The sequence below is a fragment of the Dermacentor albipictus genome, chromosome 7 (assembly GCF_038994185.2).
Source record: "Dermacentor albipictus isolate Rhodes 1998 colony chromosome 7, USDA_Dalb.pri_finalv2, whole genome shotgun sequence".
NCBI lineage: Eukaryota > Metazoa > Arthropoda > Arachnida > Ixodida > Ixodidae > Dermacentor > Dermacentor albipictus.
Genome location: NC_091827.1, coordinates 124,232,653 through 124,257,251, shown reverse-complemented (window position 1 = coordinate 124,257,251; position 24,599 = coordinate 124,232,653). Strand labels below are relative to the sequence as shown.

Sequence of the window (24,599 nt, the reverse complement as noted above, 5' to 3'; positions counted from 1 at the left end):
TGCAATGACCTTCTAGAAGTTTCGCGGTTTTTTTGTTATCCGGGTAACGACGCTTTCCATGTTACTCACGTAAACATCAGAAGCATTCGTAGGCACTGGGACCATTTAGTAGCCATTCTATCTTCTGTTCCACTGCTTTTTGATGTCGTCGTACTCACCGAGATAAATATCTCGCCAGGTCTATTTTCTAGTTTCGCGCTACCGGACTATCAGTCATTCTCCTTTTTTCGTCCGGTCCGGAAGGGTGGAGGCGTGGCTGTCTTTGTAAAAAACACGTGGTCAGTCTCCGAACTACACTTGCCTTTCGACCATCCCGAAACTGTTGCTCTCCGCTTATCTAATCCTCGATTTTCATTGGCCTTGCTTCTGTATATAGTCCCCCATGTGGTAACAGGCATCTTTTTTTGGATGAGCTCGACTCCGCGTTATCACGTTTAGGAACCGATGAATGTATTTGCCTCACAGGTGACATTAATATAGATACGTTACGTCCAACAGTAGGAATAGTTGCTGATTATTTAGATACGCTATCTAAATGGGGAATTGAAATGACAATCCATGCAGCAACTCGCGAAGAATTCCTATCTCAACGTCTTGTTTCATCCTGCATTGATCACGTAAATGTTAGAGCCCATAATCTGGAAGTAAAATCTACCATTGCACAGGTTAAGCTTTCTGACCACTACTTCGTCTGCTGTTCACTGAAACATACTGTGAATCCTTTGTTATCGGAGGCTATTAACTCTGTCAAACAAATTTGCATAATTGACCCAAGGCTTTTTGATAAACTAGTCCAGAAAAATGATTGGGATAATTTTTTATGCACTGTGTCACCGGAAAACATGTACCGTGAATTTGTAGCTGTGTTTGATGCTTTTAGGCAGGCGGCAACACGCATTGTCAAAGTCAGGCAACGTAACCTGAGCCAGAAATGGATGACCAGCGAAATCCTAGCTGCTATAAAGGAAAAAGATTTGTTGTGGACCAAGGCCAAGCGGTCGTCAAACTGCAACGACATGCGCTTAAGATATAAATGTGCCAGAAACAAAGTGAATGCAATGATCAGACTTGCGAAGCGCATTTATTTTAGAAAGAAATTTCAAGAAGCTCGATCTGACATAAAGAAAACATGGTCCCTAATCAATAACCTTAGAGGCGGCAGCATTTCAACGCCTAAACAGCGTCTTGCATCTTATTTTTCTGCAGACGACGAAACTGTGGCAAACTTATTTAATCAGTTCTTTTCAAGTGTCTCGGGATCGAGGACACGGCGACCATCGGGGTGTACTTTAACAGATAGCTTGCTAGATTCCGCATATCTTCCTTTACTATCGCTTGAAGAATTAAGGTCCATTGTCTTTAATCTTAAGACGAACAAATCACCTGGCTTCGACAAAATTTCTGTCAGTGAACTTCAGAGAAATTTTGACGCGATTAAACATGTATTGCTATCCCTTTTAAACTTTGTTTTGGATGGTGGTGTGATTCCAGTTGATATGAAAACCGCAATTGTAATTCCGCTTCACAAGCAAGGTGCACGCAATAGTATTGAAAATTACAGACCTATTTCGATAATTCCCTGTATAGCTCAAATATTAGAAAAACATGTGGCTCTTACGGTAACACAGTTTCTAGATAAACATAACGTACTGTCATCCCATCAGTATGGATTTGTACAGGGGAAGGGCACACAAACACTGTTAGAAGCTTTCTCTGATCTTTTAAACTTGACACTAGACCGTAACCAGGTAGCATGTGCCCTCTTTATGGATGCCTCTAAGGCATTTGACAGTGTTTGTCATGAGATTTTGTTGCAGAAACTGTCTCTCCTAGGCTTTCGTGGGTCATTCTTGAATTTACTAACTAACTTTCTGCAGGATAGACGACAGTGTGTAAAGGTGGGAGATAGTTTAAGTGTTTTTACCAGTATTCATTCTGGAGTCCCTCAGGGCTCAATATTAAGTCCCCTGCTTTTTAACATTTATGTGAATGATTTGTCCAATATAGTAGGTAATTATATATATCAATATGCCGATGATACTGTTCTTGTATCTTGTGCAACTAATTACTCTGACGCAATCAGCTCCTTACAGAATGAGGCAACTAAAGCTATGGACTGGTTTGCGGCTACTTTAATAAGCATCAACCCTTCTAAAACGCGACTTGTCTGTTTCCATAACCCCATGAAAAAAATCCTGCCTACGACACCATTTTTCTTGCACACATCAGACTGTTTTGGATGTACATGTCAACCTGTTAAAAATGCATCTTCTGTTAAGTATCTTGGGTTGCTTTTTGACTGTGATCTTTTATGGAACTCGCAATCATCACACATCTGTAAAAGGCTGCGCGCGGTCTCCTGTGTATTATACAATATGCGATGTCTTATGCCAATCTCCGTTCGAAAAATTATTGTGCATGCTTTAGTCTACAATGTGCTACGTTATGGCTTGACTGTGTATGGCCATTGTACTCTTAGGTGGAGCTCAAGAATTAATTCAATTTTACGTTCACTGCTGTCAACAGTGGCTTACGATTTGTGTCCAAAGCAAGATACAGACGTCTTTAGGTCGTTGAATTTGCCAAACTTCACTTCTCTGATTATCGAAAGTGTTGTAATTAAACACTTCTGGAATAACGATTTTAAAACACGATATACCCCTGTCCGCTCCTTAAGACCGAAGGAACCCTACGTCATCCCCAAGACTGCGACAAAGTACGGAAGGAGAACACGGCGATACTATGTTCCAGCCATATTTAATAAATTGCCAACGCCTGTGTTAGGAGCAAACACAAGACGTGAGATTAAGAAACAACTTAGAATTGTCGATGTTTAATGTACCATTTTGTATAACTGTTCAACATTTTGTTCCGACCCGCTAATAACTCCGCTATTAACCCTGTGCAATTTTCTGTGACCTGACTGTCAGACACTGCCAGTCAAGCCCTCTGAGGCTTTGGTAGGCCTGCTATATGTACTTTGTTTTCCTTATGCACAATAAAGATTGTATTGTATTGTATTGTATTCTGATTATTTCCGTCTCATGATCCGGATCCGCCGTCACTACCTGCCCTAAATAGATGTATTCCCTTACGACTTCCAGTGCCTCGCTGCCTATTGTAAATTGCTGTTCTCTTCCGAGACTGTTAAACATTACTTTAGTTTTCTGCAGATTAATTTTTAGACCCACTCTTCTGCTTTGCCTCTCCAGGTCAGTGAGCATGCATTGCAATTGGTCACCTGAGTTACTAAGCAAGGCAATATCATCAGTGAATCACAAGTTACTAAGGTATTCTCCATTAACTTTTATCCCCAATTCTTCCCAATCCAGGTCTCTGAATACCTCCTGTAAACACGCTGTGAATAGCATTGGAGAGATCGTATCTCCCTGCCTGACGCCTTTCTTTATTGGGATTTTGTTGCTTTCTTTATGGAGGACTACGGTGGCTGTGGAGCCGCTATAGATATCTTTCAGTATTTTTACATACGGCTCGTCTACCCCCCCGATTCCGTAATGCCTCCACGACTGCTGAGGTTGCGACAGAATCAAACGCTTTCTCGTAATCAATGAAAGCTATATATAAGGGTTGGTTATATTCCGCACATCTCTCTATCACCTGATTGATAGTGTGAATATGATCTAGCATAACAGTTAGTAACAAAAAAAGAACCTTTAGAATTTGCTTACACTATTAAAAATGATTATGTTAAAGAAACTAGGCAGGTAAAGTATTTGGGTGTTACACTCACGAGTAATCTAAGTAACGCAGTGAAAAAGCTGGAATTTTTAAAACAAAAACTACATCATGCGTCTCCTGCTGTAAAGTTAACAGCCTACAAAGCTCTCATTAGGGCAAAATTAGAATATCCGGACCTAATCTGGAGTTGGTATCAACAATATTCAAGCAAAAAATAGAAAGGGTGCAGAATTTGGCCTTAGGTTTATCTATTCTACCCATTCACATTTCTCGAGCGTATCAGTTTTTCGCGATAGGGCAAAGATGAAAAAACTAGATCATCGCAACATGGTATCCAGATTAAAATTTATCTATCAGCTTTACAAATGGTCACTTTAAAGTACTGCATGAATGTCACATAATCGAGCCGCCAATACACTTTGACCGTACACAACCAAACAGTTAGGCAACCATTCAGTTACTTTATCATGCATCACTATTCCCTGTTTCCTTATGCTATTTCATTATGGAATAAATTACCACAAGTAGTTAACGTTAATAAAACACAATCGTTTGTTCATCTTGTGAATGGTTTTTCTTTTGATTATTAACATCCTGCACACATGGAAGGAAATTAATTCTCGTCTGTGTGTTGTACTACTTCATTGTTCGGTATTTTTGTATTGTATTTTTCAATTTCAATTTTATTTCAATTCAGCCTTGTTTATTACCATTGATGTAACCACTCCTGCTTGGGCCCGAATAGGGCCTGCAGTATTTGTAAATAAATAAAAAAATATAGCTGATCCACTCCTTCCCTTATCATCGTCATTCAACACTAATTTCGCTCGCCTTCCTTGTTCATCAGTGCAATGCAGCAGGATAAAGTGCACCTGCTCGGACCGACATGGCTCTCTCTCTCTAGTGTCGACTGACAATGATAGGGGAAGGAGTGGATCAGCATGTGCAGAGTCCCAAAGTGTGAACAGGAATGCGAGAGCGTGTGGCCATCGACACTTGCACCGTCTCCTCATAAGCAGCTGCGTTATCGTCAAGGGCACACGTATGCGCCGTGCCAGCCGGACAAATGTAATGGATCCCGGGCTCTCATAAAGGCCATTGCATAGGGTTAAGGTGCACGAGCTGCTACTGCTGATTACCACCTGTGAAACTGCGACACGTCCGCAAAGGCAGTACGAAGGATTCAGAAAAATCGTCAACTGAAGCACCTTCATTGTGTTTACTGCCACTATCCTGAACCACCCTGCACTTTTAGGGTGTGGCGGTTCCTGGGAACTGGTGAAGATGAAACGATTGGAAACTATCTGGGCCTTTCCGGGTTCCGCACCCCCCACCCCCCCCCAACCCCTATATATATCTATGTCAAATGCTCCACAGAACAAGACTGTGAGCATCCTCTCAAGCGGCAGTTACCCGTAGCGATTTGGTTTCGAAGCGCGCGCGGCAGCAGGGTCTTTTCTAAACACGTTACCCAAGAAATCAATACACACCTCTTCAGTCACAACATCTTGATTTGTTGAAAGAAGCGGGCTCAGTGTCTCTTTGACGTTTGTCAGAGTTGAATGGAAGGCCCGGGCTTGTTCCTTAATCTCATTAGGAAATTCTCCGCAAGGTGCGATTGCGACCGGTGCGGAGGCGGCCATCTTTTCTGTGGCGACCTACCAAATGTGGATCAATGATCTGTTCTATACACTTGAAGAGGAATTCGGGCAGTGGCGCCTGGTAAGAGGAGGTAGCCCTGCGTGTGCACGTATTTCAGTGTTGTGTAAGAATAATGCCATAGAGTTTCTCACTACATTACCATGTCATAGTGAGAAACTCTATAAATAATACCTTTCTTAGGCAAAAGCCGCTGCACAAAGAAATCATATTGTTAAGAAAATACAATAAAACTAAATTATAATATGCAAATGTTGCACATTTCAGGACCTTTGCGTTAGGTCATTCAGCGTTTGTAAGGCCAAAGATTCAGTGCGTGTATGTCGAGCTGCGAGCTAAAATAAGGGAGAAAAAAAATATGAAGAAAATAGCACATTCATCTCACAGCTTACTTCGTTTATTATTTCTTTCTTTTTGACACTCTTGCCACCGCACTGACGTGCGGCTACTTAATTACAGCCAATCTTATTTTTAGCAGCGCTCGCCAGAACCAACCAAAGAGGAATAAAGTTTCGAGACCTCACTTATTGGATGTGTAGGTGAATGTAGGTAGAGCGTGGGCCGCGTGGGCGCCACGGGTGCGCCGCGAGAGACAAGAGTGCTGCGCGCTGCTCATCCCCTTGATCCCTGGCGAGGAGGTTCTTCCTCTATGATACCTACCCATCCCACCTGCACAAAGGTGGTTGCTAAGGAAGTGACGAAACTTGCGTTTTGTTTCGTCAATGCCAGAGACGACGATAAATGGAAGAGCTTTCGCGTGGGCGCGCGCTGAGTCGCCCTGCGGTGCGAAGCCAGCTGTTGCGCGTGAATGAGCTTCGGGGAACTGTCATTGGCACTGTGGCCGCTCTCCTTCATTTACTCCTGTTGATTACCACAACTTCAGCCGAGCCAAGCCAAGTTTTGAGCGCAATCGGAACTTCCAAATATCCTGTGTTCAGTTCGTTTCGGCCAGCGGGGGGTTGAGTTGGTTGAGTGTGTGGGTAGGTCTTGGCTCATCCGGCGTTAACGCCAGCGCGGCTTCTGTAATGCTCATCGCCACGGGGCTGCTGATCGAGTTTTTCTTGGTACTTCTGATCGCAAGCACCGAAGCTGTCACTTGGCACGAGCTCAAGGTGAGTATCGAACCTCATTGCTCGATTATATATCATCCGAAAAAAATTAATACTTGATCCAGGTCACAGTTAGCTGTTCTCGTCTTGACCTGAGTTTGAGCTGGTTCGATTCCTATTGCGAATGCACTCCAGTCACGTAACGAGCGTGCCGTGTCATCGAGATACGGCTGCATCGCCCGCAAATTGCGGTTGTGTTTACACTGGGTAGCACGCACAGAAGTGCACGCAGCTGCACTTTCGGTTTTGTTCTGCATCGTTGCGTCTACAGTGCCGCGACGCTCATGAAAATCGGAAGACTTTTTTTTACCTCCTAAAGTACCGCGGAACAACGCTCCCCTGACATCCGTGCGTAAGCTTCTTTATTCTGATCCAAAAGAAATAATAATTGAAAACTAAAAACTAAAAAGTGCTAAATCTCTAGGTTATATACTACAAAAGCGCCAGTTATCTGGCTTCACCCTGAATTGCTTTCTTTCTGCTCACCCAATTTGATTTCCGGTGTGTCTAATGGTTAGCCAACACGTTTATTCTATGTTTGAGCAACCGATGAAGTTTCCTTAGAGGTGTTTTAGCAGTAAGAAAACGGTCAGGTCAATACACTTGAATAAAAGTGTGCCTGCGCTTAGACGTTTTAATTAATTTTAGTCTCATGCGGGTTCTTATCTCGACTTGAAGCCGTCTTAAAAATTATTTCGTTCTTAAAAAAGAAAAAGAACACCTAATTTGGTTGTAATGGTCGCACATTCTGCTGAAAGAAATGGTTACAGAATTTACATGCATAGACATACTCATTTGCATGAAGCTCGTGCTACACAAATTTGGTACTTCTACCACAACATTGGTTAATTCACCGTAGGCTTCTATTGTGCGTTTTTTTTTTTTTCGAGCTGTTTCATAGTGAATCTACATGTCCATTTTCTTTCAAGTCTGTAAGAGACAGTCATTTGAGGGCTTTTTTTTATCTGCATTGCAGTTTGCATAATTTAGGGATTTCTTTTTTCAGTTATTAAAGCTAATTTTTCAGTACACACACTAGGCTGTGTCATGAGCACCAGAAACCTGCCAGGTTTGAACAGCAGCGAGAAAAGCCAGGCTATATCTAGGCCACCCGAAGGCTGCAGGATTGGGCACAACTTTATTGCAATTTCGGCAAGGCCACTTTCACTTGACCTGTGATGCATGTCTGCTTCGTTGCTGCTGCATGCTCTTTTTTTTCCCTACTTTCTTTCTTCTGCTTGTGAAAGGCATTGGGGATGAACGCAAACATGTGTGGCAATGATGCAAACACGATTATGCGATGACCCTGGAAGCACACACACACTTAAGTGCACACGAGAGGTGTGTTGAAAGTACGCAAAACCTCTCCGAGCAAGCGTGCTGGGGCACACCAGCTGCCATGATGGCTCTCTGTTGGGAAAGTGTCTGCCATGGCGTGTCCAGCTGCAAGCAGTTGAGTAGGAAGCCTTTCACCAGCCTGTTGGTCTGTGGTGGGGGCTAAAAGTATATCTGAATGCTGCTTTGCTCTCTGTGTAGGGAACACATTTTACTGACAGGCAGGAGGAAACTGCAGTTGTGCCAGGTCAGTGTTTTTTTTTTTTTTAAAGAGCACGGCATGCCTGCCATCTGGTTGCAAGTTTCTACCAGTGCTTGGCCAGCATTGCTTTATCTTCCTCTTGCATTTCTGCCCAGTTTCTGTCCTTCGTGCAAAAGTATTTTCATTTTTCGATCAAGAAATTAAAATAGGCTTTAAACAAAAGTGAAATCACTTTACTAGATTAAGTTCAAGCCCTCTTTACATGGCATTTATGGATATAACAAGTGATTTAAACCATCAAGCCCTGACAGCAAGGCCCGTGTCCAACGAAAACAATATACTTAAATCCTCACACAAACTAAGCAGAAATGTTATAATGTATACGGCATAGTTATACTCGGCACCACTTGCTTTTGCTTACTGAAGAAGTGAGCTGTTTTTCTGTGTGAATTTGTAAAGTTACCTGTATCCTGTACTGGTGCAGTTATCCACGCGTGGTGAAATATGTGGTGTTGACTTTGCAAATCAACTTAAGCTTGGTGATCTTTCTAGAGAGAGATTTTCGTTACAAGAAAGGCAGAGAGGAATCTTTCTAAATAGTGTCAACTGTTAATATCTCAAATTAAAGTGTAGCACCATGACATCACAGCCCACATCTGGCAAAAGCGATATGGGCACAACTGTAATGTTTGTTGAATCACTGAGTGATTGTGCATTAGCATCACACAGTTTGAAACATTCTGCGACTATCCTTGAGGACACCTTTAATGGAATACTACTTGTAGTCTACTAGCAGAGAATGATGTTCTACGAAACCAAGGCCTTTGAATGTACAAGCTTGTACAGTCAAGGACCTTGGTTTCATAGAACATATTTTTCTGCTCACTCACATGCAAATTTCCATTGCAAAAACTTATATTGCCAATGTTTTCTTGCATAACTTTGTTTAAGCCAAATGTTGACACTAGGTGGTTGTTACTTTTAAACCACCAAATGAATTTCATGATTAACTGCACCAAGAAGTGGTTGCTGTATATTAAGCTAGTACACGGTAGTGATACGTATTACTGACTGCCTTCCTTATAGAGCTGAAGCATCAAAGTTACAGACATGTTGAAATGGTTCTCTAATGTAAACACCTCATTTTTGACATGTAGGTGGCATTTTATGGTCCATTTTGTCTAACCTTCATATGTGATAAAGCTTGCCTGCATCATACAAGTTACATTTGTGACAGGGACTAGAAAAACACGTAAAATGTAATTTTAGTGCTTGCACGTAATCCTGCTGTCTTGGGCATCACATAATGTTAGGAAAACACAATAAGGTATTAATTTTTTCAGTGACTACGAACACATTTTGAAAAATAAGGCACAAATTGTCAATAAAACAAGAAGGAAGATGTATTGTTACAACATATAATGTTGAGCTTTGTGACAGTAAACATTGTGATGGCAATATTATAATAATAGATTAAATGAAGGATCTATATAATCAATGGTACAAGTAATTTTTGTGGAAAGGCAGTTGAGGTAATGTGTGGCAAGGGCAGGAAAGGGTTATTCTTGTTCACTCTCCTCAGTGCAAGTTGTGCTGCTGAGGCTTGACTGCTGGTAAATTGGCTAGCTTATAAAGTTTGACAAATTACACAACATGGACTTTTCCAGACAGTCATAGAGTTAGTTTCATCTGTACAGGAGGCTTCGCTCTTTTTTTTCTCCCTTTTTTAAATATTTGCTCTGTGTTAGCTGGGTCATCCGATGTGTGGACAACTCCCCAATAGATACTCTCAAATATGAAAAAAAAGACATAAAATAACCTTGTTAATATATTGTCACATAGCAGTTGTCAAACGCAGTCCCATTTTTAATGTTCATCCTTCTCTAACTTTATTTTTAGACATGTCTTTCAAAGCTTAAGCTGTGTTGCTAAATTAGTGAAATTTCATTCCTTTCCCAGAAAGAATGGTAAATAATTGAAGTGCCTCCTGAAGCTCCACTTCTTGAGGCATATTTGCTCTACCACTTCTCACTGCTGCTCTTTCGCTTTACGACTATGCATGAATGGGGTAATGTGATGTTGTGTAGGCACTGGTTAATGCTGCTTGTGTAACTATCAGTTTAAACTTTTGTGCAAGCACTGTGGCACTCATTGGACATTCTGAATGTGCAAATGCCAGGTATCAACAAAAATGTTGCCGCTGTTCTATACCCCTTCGGTGAAGCTGCTCTTGATATAAAATGGACAGAACTGAATGCAATCCCAGACTGACAGGTCCAGCGAACAAGTGTAACATACAATATTTGAAGGCAGGTGCAGCTTCACACGAGCTTCATGTTGTGGTGCCATTTCCACCTTTAATGATGTGCATTGATCTGATTGAAAAACAAAGGCGTAGTCTCACACTGATGCGAGTATTATTTCATATTATGGTATACTGACATTCTTAAAAAGAGCCTGCCTTGAGTCCAACTGCGATTTTGCCATCCCAGTTGCGCAAAAAGCTTGCAGTGCTCTCATAACGCATGTATCGATCCATGTATAACAATAGTTTATGTGTTTACATAATGTATAAAATTGGCAGTATCAGGTGATGCCATTTATGAAAACGACAACATAGCCTTTCAGTGGACCAATTTATAAAAGATTGTTTTATAAATGCCTCTAGACGCTATTAAAAGAATAAGGAATGCTATCCTGCAAGAAAGAATGTATAGGGTAGTGACAGCCTCAAGGAAAGCAAAAGCTTATATAGGGTGTCCCGTGTAACTTGAGCCAAACTTTAAAAATATGCAAATGCCACCTAGCTGGACAGCACCAAGGTAATGTTGTTTACCATCGCTTCGAGATACTCAGATTATTTTTTGCATTCAGCGTAATTACATAATTAGTCTGAATTAATTGATCAACTTTTTAAATATTATAATTCGATGAAAAGTGTCAATGAGAAAATTCGAGAGTGACATTAAAAACTCCCGATATAGCGTTCTGTTGATGATTATGGGTTATGTAAAAAGTAGAAGTGCGTGAATGCACGCTAAGTCCCTTGTGCTGCTGGTCGCATTGCAATTTTTCGTTTATTCGCAGCCTTCTGTCATGCTTGGAGAAAGACCAACTTGTATTTAGGCCGAATTTGGCTTGGTAAATGTTCCTGAAAACTTTCTGTGTCGAATAGAGTGTAGTCAACAATTTTTACCGATACATTATGAGGCCTTAGCAAAATGTTGGGGAAAAAAAGCCATGGAGAGCTGGTGCGCAGATTTCACGGTGATAACCTTTTGTGCACCTTTTCTGGCTTGCCAAGTGTCATCTCGGAGTAAGAGTCATGTTTTTTAGGTATTGCAGAGGCGTAATCTACTAATACAGGTGAAGTCATTTTTCTCTTTGGTGTCCCTTTAAGTGTTCAAAATACTGAAAGGTACCCATGCAAACACAGGCACAACTAGAACAATAAGGATGGTGTGGTTCTTTTCATTCTACTTGTGTTCGTGTTTGTGTTAATACCTTTCAGTGCTCTCATTATTTACTTTATTATTATTTATTTAATAATAGTGTCAGTCCATGAAGGGCCATTACAGGAGTGGAATATACGAACACATACAATAATACAGTATGACAACAAAAAGCAAGTAAATGAACAACTGCAGATGTCTCAGCAGGGATGCGAAGCAGTTAAAATTCTATGCACCTTACGAATTCCCCCAAAAAATAAGAAACAAAAATGAACAGATACACCTTTTGCAAAGATATGATATACATATTAGTTAGCGGCAAAAAGAATAGCGTCTACACATTGTAAAAATTCTTCAACGCGTGGGGCTGACATGACAGAGTCGGGGAGTGCATTCCATTCTGTAACACCTCTCGGGCTAAAGCTGTACTTAAACGGTCATTTCTGACTTGAGGGGGTGTGATGTACTGGCTATGACGATGTCTGGATATTTCATTTGTCGAGATTTTGGAGTACTTGTGTTTGTCGACAAGCAAGTGACGATTAATGATAAGGTAAATCTGTTTCAGTCGCTCGTACCTGGTACGTAAATCTAGCGGAGGTAAATCGGCAAGCTTACAAAGCTCAGTGGGGGATTGGCAGTAGCGATACTTGTTAAATATGAACCTTGATGCTAACCTCTGGATTCTATCAATTTTTTGTTAGTTGGATTTAGTGTAGGAATCCCATACAGTTTTAACATACTCCATGATAGGACGTATTAAGGATTTATGAGCTAAAATTTTTACTTCAGGTGTCGACGCACTTATATTCTGCCTTAGGCTCCAAGGCGCTTTGCTAGCCTTACTACATGCAGCATCAATGTGTTGAGTCCATCAGAGGTCAGAACTGAACATTATTCCTAGATACTTATGTTTATCGACTCTGCTAATAGTTATACTAAGATTGGAAGGATAATGGAAAATTTATTTCTTTCTTCTTATGGACATTTACCACGAATTTAGCTGCATTCAGTTCCATCTGCCAGTTGTCGCACCATATTTAAATTTTTTGCAGACTAGACTAAATTGTCCTGACCATTACTATTCTTAATTTTATGAAACATTACACAATCATCAGCAAAAAGTCTGACAGAAGAATTTTTGTAACGGTGATAATTACATTGGTACAAAAGTGACTTCTGCTTTCTGTAAAATTTTGGGAAAATTTTTCTGCAATACGGAGAATTTTTGTTTGCTTGTAGATGTATAGTACATGTGGCACACATTGACCCTTGTTAGGTGGGCATAGAAGGATGTTTGTTTTAAATATTTCACTCGTCCCACTTCAATTGATTGAGCCAGTGTTTCATGCTTTTGTCTGAAAAGCCATTTGAGCCAAATGTCTGGTGTGACCATTGATGGTACTGCACTATTGCCAGGCTAGAACGACAGATCGTGCCATGTAGTGGCTCATGTTGAAAATGCAACAATGAGGACTGCCCAGTGCCAAGATAAGAATGAGCAGCACATCACATTTTATGACTGCTGTCTCAGCTCAACAATAGAGCAGTCTCCTCAATAGTGGAACCATATGTTTGGTTCGTAAACATATTGGATAAAAGGGTGCAAAGTTTGTTCAATCGCTTGCAGTCTGGTGAGGGAAATATGAGAGATATCTTTCTAGGCATCCTTCTAGGAAGTGCATTTTTCGTACTGCATACAGAAATACAATGAAAATGAAAACAAAATAAAGTTGTGACACAAGGTATTAAAAAATTTGGCACACACATGCAAAAGCATTTTAAGACCAGCGGGTAAAGCCAGCTGCCCTGTGGGCATTTCTTCTGTCGCCAAAGGATGTGTGGTGGGGTCAGGAAATGGTCAGAGACTCCACACATTCCTTGGCAGCGATTGGCTTGTGGCCCGAACTGGTAGTGTTGGCTGACACGAAATGTGCCAATAATGGATCGCCTCTGAGATGATGTGTCGGAAAATAACAGAAGTGCCTGAACTCATAGGATAAAGCTCAAATGAAAAATAAATCTGGAAGGATGGGCCACTCATTCTCGCAACTTCGGACAGCACAATACTTTCATCACCATGATTTAGGAATGAGTCTGCTTGCAACAGCTCAGCTGTTCAATTATGCATGAATTCCTGACAGCGCACGGCATATGTTCCACATTGGGGACCATCAAATGGTGTGGGGGTCGAACCAACAGCCGGCACCATAAGGAGGAAACTGTGGCTTGGCGGCAGCCCTAGTCACCACAAGTGGTTCAGCCCAAGAGGTTGTGAACAACTGTGGTGATCGTATCAATTACTAGGAGGCCTTAGTGTTAATATGAAGCTGCTTGTCTTAGATTTAAAAACATAAATTACTTTTGGATCAATCATTGGCGTTTTAAGAGTTCGAATTTCTCAGAAGAGGAGACTTTATCATCATCGTTCAACTTGCGTAAACATCCCCGCTTCTCATGGTTGCTCCAGCTATGACTACATCTTTAGGATGAGTAACTCGTTTATATCTTTTATTTAAAAGTTGTAAACGATGGCACAATTTGACATTATTTTCGCTACCTACCTTCAATATCAAAGAAAGCTAATTGGCTTTAAAAGTTCTGGTGTAACTTTTCTCTCAGCTAAAAAAAAAATTGCTTAAAAAGTAAGGCCAATCGCATTGGCTAATAGAACAGCTTTTTTTACTTCTACTGTGTTGGTCTTCACCTTGAATCATGAAACCCTTTGAAGCTGCATTTTCAGTGCAGCTTCAAAGGGTTTCTTCAAGGGTTTCAAAGGGTGTGTGGTTTCTTCATTGGAAGAAAATTTCTATAGCAGTGAAGAGGTCAGCAGCTACAAAACTTTATGGGTTTAGCTCGTTTGCAGGATAAATGTTTGGGAAATGGTCAGTCGTTGACTGGAGAAGGCATTTATTTTATCGCATTCTGCTGCTAAGCATGGGGTTCGGGGTTCAATTCCCAGCTGTACCTCCGTGTGGTGATATGCAAAAAATGCTTCTGGGTTCAACGACCCCACTCAGTCAAACCCATCTTCGCTGCAGCATCTCATAACCAGCTTTGCAGTTTCGGGACGTTAAAGTTCCCAATTTAAATTTAATTTGTTATTTATTTGTCTAGTTGCTTGTTTTCCTGACTCCCTGCTATCAGGGAGTCACGGTGCAAAGACACGGTGCAGCACCTTATGGTGAGAGCTCGTGCCGACAGTGTGCGTCTCTTGCTTGGTTTTGGGTTGAAGCTGTGCATGTGTGTCTATGTGCGTGACCTTGTGTCTTTGTCTCTCCCTGTGCCCACCCCCTTCTCCCCCCCAACTGGCTGCCCTGGGCAAGCGGAGGCACCTGCAGGTAAAGAGACAAGTGCCATCTGCCATTTGCTGCATGCACTCTCTCGGCTGGCTCCTGCTTGCTGCAGCAGAAGTGTATGGCACGCTGTTACATTGTAGTGCAGTTGATCTCGGCCACGAATGTCATCGTTTTCTGCCAAAAGTGACTGGCACTGTCCAGGGGAAAGGTGGGGGATGGTACCAAAATTTCAAAGCATGCATGACATCAACCCATAAAGTAGATGTGTAAACACACTGTGTGTCTGTTTCCTGTGTCCATCTCCCGAGTGCTGTGAAATTGTTTGTAACATGCATCGTCACCTAGCAGAGTGCTGTACAGTCCAGTCCACTGTTATAGGAACACTATAATATGCGCCTTTCGATTTGCTTAAGCACTCTGGCTGTAACTATGCATCAATGAGGTGTGTGTAAAGGTGCCGGCACCACCGACCACAAGTCATTTGCTGCAACACTGGGTGATCTTGCACTTACCAGAGAGAAGAATTCAAAGCTGCTCTACACTCATGTGTTCCCTTTAACGATGGACCACACTGTACTATGGGCACAGGAGCCATGGGACAAAAAAGCTGTGTGAAAAAAAGTATTGCAAGTAAGTGAGAGAGGGAAGCACTGACTAACAGCTGAACATATTTGGTGAGTTGCCACATTAAGTTCAGCAAAAAAAAAAAAAAATTCTGACAGTACTTTTAGAGTTGTTCATAAAGCTAGTCCAAATTGCAAAGCAAGTAGTTATCATCTATGACACCTTTTAAACAGGATGCCTCTGTTGCAGGTTGAGTGCGATCTGCTTCATCCTTATTGTCTTTGCTAACTAAGGGCAACACAGTCTTGTGTATCGGAACCACGGGAGAGACCAAAATATGTGATCACCCTGTGTATTGCTTTCACCTTGCTTCTCGTTCATTGCAGTAAGTTGACAGCATAAAATTTTGGATGGGCCCTTGCTCATAGGTGCACGTGCAACATCCTTATATTACACCCACGGCAAAAATCAATTTATCATTTCCTCCTGTTTGCTGTAAAACATGCCATTGCAGCTAGCCAACTTGATTTGTGCAACTTGTTACGTGCTACAGGAATAACTTGATGTTAGGATGCTCGCCTCATATGATGTGGACCTAATTTGAATTTCAGCTTGGGCAAGATTTACAGCCTGCGGCTGATAATGTTACAGGCACAGACTGCACTATGAGTGCACAACTAGTTTTTAAGAGCTGTGTTATTGATAAAACAGAATTAAGTGTTCTGGTAATCTCTCCTTTGCAGAAATGCAATTGAGAAAACAGTCATGCAATGCTTGGCATGTCTTACCATAGATTACAAATGTTTCATATATCTGTTAGCAATTCTTTGAATGCCTTTTTTGCAAAGTAGATTGATTATGAATAGAGCACTACAGCACATTGCATTTCATGGTTTTCTGTGTCATATTTAGTACAGAAACATATCGCATATGTTCAGTTTCTAGTCAATGTTAAAAACATGGCTTGCAACAGCAAGAGACTCTGCTTAGTGGCTGTGTACTCCTCATAGACCTGTCTGTTCATGTCTTATTTCAAGGTTCTTAACTAATTCAGTGTAGCTTGCAGCTTCACGGGTACATGCAGTCAAGATAATGAAAGCATATAATATGCAGCCAACTTTTAATTTGAATTGGATGTCCTCTGACAATTGCTGATATGCTGCAAATAAAGGCAGGCAAACCTGGACAGCACACATACTGTGCAAAGCTGTTACGTCTAGAAGATGCTTTGAGTAATAAACTTTCAGTTTATATTCTTATAGTCCGTGTGCAGTTTATTTTAATGTATTTCTTCCTCATTGCTTAGTCAGATTAATTTTTATATAAGTCACTAACATCAGGAAAAGTATAATGTCATATTGCCATGTGGAATGATTCGTAGGCTGTTTTACAGATATGAACCATCCTTTTTTAAGAATTTGTTAGAGCAGAGCACTAAGTTTATGTGGTAGTGTCATATGCCACTATTGACTGAAACTGGGTGTCACCTCTCACTGAACGACAGCATCAATAGAAACCATTTAGATTTTTTGGGACCTGCAAAATGGTGCCAATTGTTTGAGCAAGACATGTCAGCACACAATGTGGTTTCTGCAAGCCTAGAAGTTTACTCCAGCAGAAATTCACTGGCAGTTGTAGCAGCCAGGCATCACAAGTGATGATATGGTCAGGCAGTTTGCAGCAATGAGGCCAGTGCAAAATGCACAATGAAAACTTTGCCAGCCATCGCTTGTTAAGGTGGAACTGATTAAAAGTGTGTGACAAGCAATTGAGAAAGATAGGTGCTTGGCAGTTTTGCAACCTCTTCCTCCCAGTTTCCAAATATCAGCCACTTCCTGCTGTACGAGTTCATTGTGATTTCTGGCAGGGCAACATGTTGTCAGTGATGCTGTGGTACAGGCAGAGGTGGTCCAGGCAAAGGTGATATCGATGTGCCTGTCACTAGTGGCAGGCTAGCATGAGAATGGCATACAAAGCTTAGTTCTGTGATCTAACATATTCACAGAAGAAGATGATTCATTTCAAGCTATGTATAACTTCAACTGACAATAAAAACATTCTTTTTATGTTTTAGCCTTATTTGAAAAATTATTTGTAACTTACTTTCTACATGCCCTACATACAATGTTTCGTTATGCTAATCATTGTGCTGCTTAATCTGTGTACAGTGCTAGGCAAACTGAAATATTGTTGCATGATAAAAAACTTGATTCCGTGCCGATATTAGCGTGTAATGAATATATGCTTATAAAGAAGTTATAATTTAAAATATAACAAAGATATCTTCATGTTGGATGTGACTTTGTGATGGCAAAGTTTTACTACATTTACTATACGAATTTTTACATTGCAAAATTAATTTTTTTTATTAAAAAAAATTTGGGAATGTGTGGTTTTGCACAGTGAGTTTGGAAAAGACATCAAAATGCAAGTTAGGCTTACGTAACCCAACAGCAGGGAGACACGCTGAGTGTGGACGAGCAGTTGCACAGAACCTCTCGTGGGGCATCCACTCTGTTGTGTGGGTGTGAGCACCTTGCAAGCCAAACTTGACTGGAAGTGGCACGTGTCCGGCTGAGCAGGCACGCTCTAGAATGTTAGCACGCCTTCCTCCGTGCATGTTCACTGGCACCACATTCTGAGACTGACCCTGGCAGTGCAGACAAGACGTGGGCACAGGGGAGACACTGCAGTGGTTGGGCGCTCTGGGGCCACACTTTGGACAGAGGGACTCATCTTCAACTCTTGAAGACAAGCCCCATTGTTGAAACATTGTCTCTAGAGACATCTCTGTCGAGCCGCTGCTAATCTCTGACTATGCAAGTTTTTGAGCCTGCAGTGTCTAGCAAGTGTACCTCAGGGGAATATTCTAGAACTTCCAGGGCACAGCTGGGACTGCATCACCGATTCTTTGCTTTAGGCATTCTAAACTTATGACATAACGGTATTCTGGGCATGGCATGCTGAAAAATGTGTCCTGTGTATGTCACAAAATCTTATAACTCATGGTACTTTGTAATAAGAATGCCTTGTTGATGCCATGGCATAAAGGGAGCAGAAGGAGCGCAAGTGACAGTGCACATTGTGCAAGAGAAACTGGAAAAAGGCACGTCTGGTTGCCCCCTAGGGCTTTGCATTTGTGAGCAAGGAATAATTTAGAGGTTACTTGACAGTCTAAATGCCTCGTAACGATTAGGAATTTGAATAGTGCAGCAAAAGCTACTGCTGCAATGCCCCAAATAAATATTTAAAATTCTTGTTATGGCCAATAAAGAAAAATTAACCTGTGTATTTTTCGGCCTCACTTGCTTTTAAAATGTTGCCAAACAAGCCTTGTGCTCTTGTCAATGAAGATTTGCTTACGACAATGTTTTAACTATAACTATTTTATAGATGTTTTAACTGCTGCAGCCAATTGGTATCACTAGGCTTATTTTAATGTAATAGAATGAACAAGCACTGTCAACCAGAAATACATGTGTGGAGGTTATGAAAATTGAATAGTTGAATGTAAAAAGTATTAAACAAAAGTTGGGATTAATTAAGCAAGGAAATTCTGCTGCTATTATTTTAGGTGGCCGTCTAATTATAGTTTTATTTTTGGAACCTGGTTTAGGATCCACATTCAGTTTCCCTCCAAACGAACCACCATTATGCCTCATGATTTCTGAATGTGTGGTGGGTTCTTTACGCTGTTTAAATTTAAGTCTTGCAAAAGCAACTTTCGTCATGCAGTCAAGTAATGGCGTCGGTACATGACTGCTGAGACTGAGAATTCTGCTGCTGAGATTTCATCACCTATGGCAGCTGTGTTTTTCTTTGCTTAATATACCAGTCATAACAAAACTTGTTGCTGGGATAGTCGTAGGCTATCTTCCTAAGCATTATCAACCGACCATCCCAGCAACAAGCTTTGTTATGACTGGTATAGTCGGTTGGTAATGCTTAGGAAGGAGGCAATGCATAAAACAAAGATGAGAGGGTCAAGGCACGGTCTACGCAAGTCCATGTTTCTGCCCTCTCGCCCTTGTTTGTTTTGCACATTAGCTTCTTCCTAAGTATTACTACACAAAATCTGGGCATCCCTTCGGCACTTGCAACATTGATGTGGGCATCAATATGAGCACATAGGGAGTGACACATAAAAGAAAGCACTGATTGGTAGATGGAAATATCTACCTAGACATTTCAGTTTCACTCGGTAGCAACAAAATCTCATTGTACTAATACAAAATTTAAGAAAGGGTCATTTCCGTGTTTGCGGGCATACACGTTTCTCCCTGAATTCGTGATCTGGTACTGGTATAAGCTATTGTGGTGCTTGATCAACAACCTGCCCATGTCGTTGAAAAGGAGATGTACGGTCAATGCTTTCTACCAGTACTGACTTATGGTGCCCAAATCTGAAGGTTAGAAAACAAGTTGAGAAGAAGCTGATGGCAGCACAAGCAATGTAATGAAAATTGATAGGCATAATGTTGAGATACAGGAATGTGGCAGTGTGGATTAGAGGGCAAATGGTGGTAGCTGGTATTCTGGTTGTGACTGTAAGGAAGAAAGAAGTTGAGCTGAGAAGCCGATGGATTGCGTATGAGTGAAAACTTTAGTGATGTTACAAGGTACCGCTAGGTTAGGGAGCCCTTAGTCCAGGGCTTTGCTGATGAACTTTTCCAGGCACATGCATGGACTTAGTCCACCAGGTTGTTGTGTGTCCTGGTGAGATTGAGCCAATATGGTGTATCTGAGTTGCAGCACCTAGAGCAGGTCTATTGCAGTAATGCAACAGCTGCTAGGAGAAGGTAAACATGAGCTACCTTCCAACACTAGCTATAGATGGCTAACTAGGTAGCTAAGTGGACAACAGTCATCACCTATTTTGATGAATGGTTCCAATTCTGACGAGGCCGGCAGCAGAGACAGCTTCGTGAAGACAGCATTGAAGTAAACAACTATGCAGACTACTTTGATGTCCAAACAAAATGTTGGCTGAGCAGAAGGCATGAAAACTCCATTGGAAGGTCATCTACTCACAAGTACAAGTAGTCAGGCTTTCTTAAGCTCTTCATGTAAACTGCATTGTGTTTTTCATAGATTTGCACATGTAAAGCATTAAAATACAGCGATAATATGAGCTTTTCTCAGCTTTTTATTTTTATCTATTTATCGGATACTGTGAGCCTTAGCAGGCCCTTACAGGAGTGAATGATACGTACATAGGTATAATTGTCAACAGAATATAAGATTACAGAAAGAATAATTATCACACTTGGTCACTATGTTTTATGGGACAAAGTTGTCTACATATTTTGTTGAAAAATTAAAAAGAAAAAAAGTTGAATTGACTCGATGTTACATACATACAAAACTAACAGTGTAGGCATGAATTTAGCTATCTAGAGACACAGCAATTTCAAGGAATTACACAAAACAGAGTTCTTTGATTTTAGTGGTGAAAACCTCGAATGATTGAACATTCATGCAAGCATTCATGCAAACGGCAGATTGTTCCATTTTTCTATAATATATGGGAAGAAAGAGTATTTGTAAGTGTCGCAGCATGTTATAATTGGCCTGATGCAATTGTTATGATTTATTCTGGAAGAGTGCTGATAGGGTGGCTTGACATAGTCATTCCTTATATTAATAGCAGTGTTATTGAGATATAACAGATAGATAAATTTAAAAGAAACAACACACAAGCAAATTTCATGTGTTTACACGGCAGCACAATTGTGCAGTAGTGTCACACTATTATTCCTAGAATTTTTGGAATAAATGAAGCGAAGTGCCTCATGTTGGATTGCATCTAATTTATTGATGAAGCACACTTGGTGTGGGTTCCATACAATGCTGCCGTATTTGAGAATGGAGCATACCAGAGCTATATAGCTTGACAGCTTGACATTCAGAGGTGCTGTTGCAAGCTTCCTGCACAAAAGCCCAAGCTGTCCAAAAGCTTTTTGGCACATATTATTAATGTGCATGTCCCATTTTAATGTTGTACTCATTAATGTTACCTCTAAGTATTTGTACGATTCTGTCCGCGCAACGTCTGATCCGACGAGGTTGTAAGCGAAGAGTAATAGCTTTTTCTTCTGTGTTATTGACATGCATGTTGTCTTAGTTACAATTATTTTCAATTTCATTTTTTATTTTTATTTCTTTCATTTTTATTTTCAGTGACAATTATTTTCATATTTTAATTTTCAGAAGAGTAACAGCTTTTTCTTCTGTGTTATTGACATGCATGTTGTCTTAGTTACAATTATTTTCATTCCCCATTTTTCGCACCATTTAGTAATGGTGCGTAAAGATGAGTTTAATTTAAGCTGATCCGCCTCTTCAAACTGTTTTGTATATGACGCAGTTGTCTGCAAATAATCTCAGTGTTACATCCTGTTCGACTTGAAGGCGCATGTCATTCACATATATTAAGAATAAGATAGGACTAACACAGACCCTTGGGGTATTCCTGAAGGAACTTCCAAACATTCTGATTCTGCATTGTTCACTTTAAAAATTGAGTGTAGTTACAGAAGTACGTGCTCATCCACGTTATTACTTTCTTGTCTATTCCAATGTTTGTAAGCTTGTCAAATGCTTTTGAAAAGTCCATGAATACAATGTCCACTTTTAGTCTAGAATTAATTACTGTGGAAAAGTCGTGAACTGTTTCTAAAAGTTGTGTTACTGTCGAGGGACCTTTACGGAAACCATGTTGTTTAGCGTACAAGTTTTTTCTTCAAGGTAGGTCGTAATCGCTTTGTTAATTATGTGCTCCATGTGCTTATAACAGCAGCTAGTTAGTGATATGGATCTGTAATTACCTGTAATTTGCTAACGCCTTTCTGGGTGGAGATGATCTTTGCATGAATTCAGTCCAATGGAATGCTAGCAGTTTTAAAGGACACTGTGAAAATTTCATGAATGAAAGGAGTCACTTACTCTGGGTAGCGTCTGAGAAACATATTTGACATGTTGTCGGCTCCTAGGGTCTCTTTTATGTCCATTTGTAGAAGAAGGTTTACATTCCGTGTTCTGAAAATTCCACTGGTGCCATTGTTGAATCATGGGCTAGCATTTCGTCATGTTCGGGAGGTTCTGAAGTGCGAGTGAAAACAGACTGAAAACATTAATTGAATGCTTTTGTGATAGTGGAAGCATTTTCCTAATCACACTGTCTAACTATGCGACACAGTTTTCAGTCTTGGACAGATAACGCCAAAAGTTGCTTGGTTCATGTGTGATGAAAGTTCTAAGTGTGGTAGAAAAAAGCTGTTACACACTGAGCTTCTTTAAGCTCAAGGGTTAATCTACAGAATTCATCGGAGTCGCCTTTTCTCTTGCGTATGCACTGTATTTTTCTTTTCTTGTGAATAATGTTATGCGAGATCCACGGTGATCTGCGCTTTGTTCGTTTTATCTTTATAGGGACAAAATTTTCTTCACAATACGCAGTCACTTCATTGATCTTTTGCCACAAATTTGCTACGTACCATATTTGTCAAGACAAAAGTCGTCCCATAAGGCTTCTAGATAATGGCACCAGCATCATCAGCTCTGTTATAAACTTTAATGGGAACTCTTAAATGGGAAGAACCCTCTTTTCTGCGCACGATGTTCAGTGTCAATATTAATGATGTATGATTAGTATTTACTAAGGTAATCGCAAATAGAATCAGGAACACCTTAGGCTCATGTCAACCAAAGGGCGAGGCAGGATTTCGTAAAGACTGCTCAACAATAGACCATATTCACACTATCAATCAGGTGACAGAGAAATGGGCGAAATATAACCAACCCTTATATATAGCTTTCATTGATTACGAGAAAGTGTTTGATTCGGTCAAAACCTCAGCAGTCATGGAGGCATTACGGAATCAGGGTGTAGACGAGCCGTATGTAAAAATACTGAAAGATATCTATAGCGGCTGCACAGCCACTGTAGTCCTCCATAAAAAAAAGCAACAAAATCCGAATAAAGAAAGGCGTCAGGCAGGGAGATACGATCTCTTCAATGCTATTCACAGCGTGTTTACAGCAGGTATTCAGAGACCTGGATTGGGAAGAATTGGGGATAAGAGTAAATGGAGAATACCTTAGTAACTTGCGCTTCGCTGATGATATTGCCTTGCTTAGTAACTCAGGGGACCAACTGCAATGCATGCTCACTGACCTGGAGAGGCAGAGCAGAAGGGTGGGACTAAAAATTAATCTGCAGAAAACTTAAGTAATGTTTAACAGTCTCGGATGAGAACAGCAGTTTACGATAGGTAGCAAAGCACTGGAAGTGGTAAGAGAATACATCTACTTAGGGCAGGTAGTGACTGTGGATCCGGATCATGAGACTGAAATGATCAGAAGAATAAAAATGGGCTGGGGTGCGTTTGGCAGGCATTCTCAGATCATGAACAGCAGGTTGCCATTATACCTTAAGAGGAAAGTGTATAACAGCTGTGTCTTACCAGTACTCACCTACAGGGCAGAAACTTGGAGGCTTACGAAAAGGGTTCCACTTAAATTGAGGACGACACAACAAGCTATGGAAAGAAGAATGATGGGTGTAACGTTAAGGGATAAGAAGAGAGCAGATTGGGCGAGGGAACAAACGTGAGGCAATTACATCTTAGTTGAAATCAAGAAAAAGGAATAGGTATGGGCAGGGCACATAATGAGGAGAGAAGATAACCGGGGGTCATTAAGGGTTACGGACTTGATTCCAAGAAAATGGAAGCATAGCAGGGGGTGGCAGAAAGTTAGGCAGATGGATGAGATTAAGAAATTTGCAGGGACAACGTGGCCACAATTAGCACATGACCGGGGTAGTTGGAGAAGCATGGGAGAGGCCTTTTTCCTGCAGTGGGCGTAGCCAGGCTGACGATGATGATCGGATATTCCGTCCTCCACTGTTACTTCAGACGACAGATTATGTGACACAAATGCAAAATCCAGTACTGAACTGGTTTGGTGTTTGATGCGTGTAGGTTGCGTGACAAGCTGATCCAAAGGAAAACTATTGGCTATATTCAGCAGAAGCTCACAGCTGGAGGCTTCCTTGCTAGTTATCGATAATGTGTTCCAATCAAGGTAAGGAAGATTAAAATCGCCAATAAGGACTATTTTGCTTCTGTTTTTAACCCGTTCTAAAAGGTAGTCGTGAGTTTGTGTCAGGTATTCGTCGGGAGCATTCGGACAATTTCACCAACCATGAAAGTGTACCAGACACTTTCATGGTTCACAATGCCTTGTTCTGGGTGACACGGTAGTCCGTGTTTTACAG

At 40.9% G+C, this 24,599-nt stretch overlaps 2 protein-coding genes across 4 annotated transcripts in view; one reads left to right on the top strand and one right to left on the bottom strand.

The window, feature by feature from the left end:
• Positions 1–5,378, bottom strand: part of Rrp47 (Ribosomal RNA processing 47) — a 68,469-nt gene extending 63,091 nt beyond the window's left edge. The window contains exon 1 of the mRNA XM_070522674.1: positions 5,190–5,378. Within this exon, the coding sequence (XP_070378775.1) occupies positions 5,190–5,342 (153 nt within the window). The 5' untranslated portion in view covers positions 5,343–5,378. The remainder of the gene's footprint in view (positions 1–5,189) is intronic.
• A 711-nt stretch (positions 5,379–6,089) lies between these two features.
• Positions 6,090–24,599, top strand: part of LOC139048146 (glutaminyl-peptide cyclotransferase-like) — a 107,847-nt gene continuing 89,337 nt past the window's right edge. The window contains exons 1-2 of one of the 3 annotated variants that reach the window (XM_070522672.1): positions 6,090–6,470; positions 14,783–14,797. In XM_070522672.1, the coding sequence (XP_070378773.1) occupies positions 6,384–6,470; positions 14,783–14,797 (102 nt within the window). In that variant the 5' untranslated portion in view covers positions 6,090–6,383. Of the gene's footprint in view, positions 6,472–14,768; positions 14,798–24,599 lie in introns of all 3 variants that reach the window. The other 2 variants (XM_070522671.1, XM_070522673.1) reach the window with 2 other exon arrangements.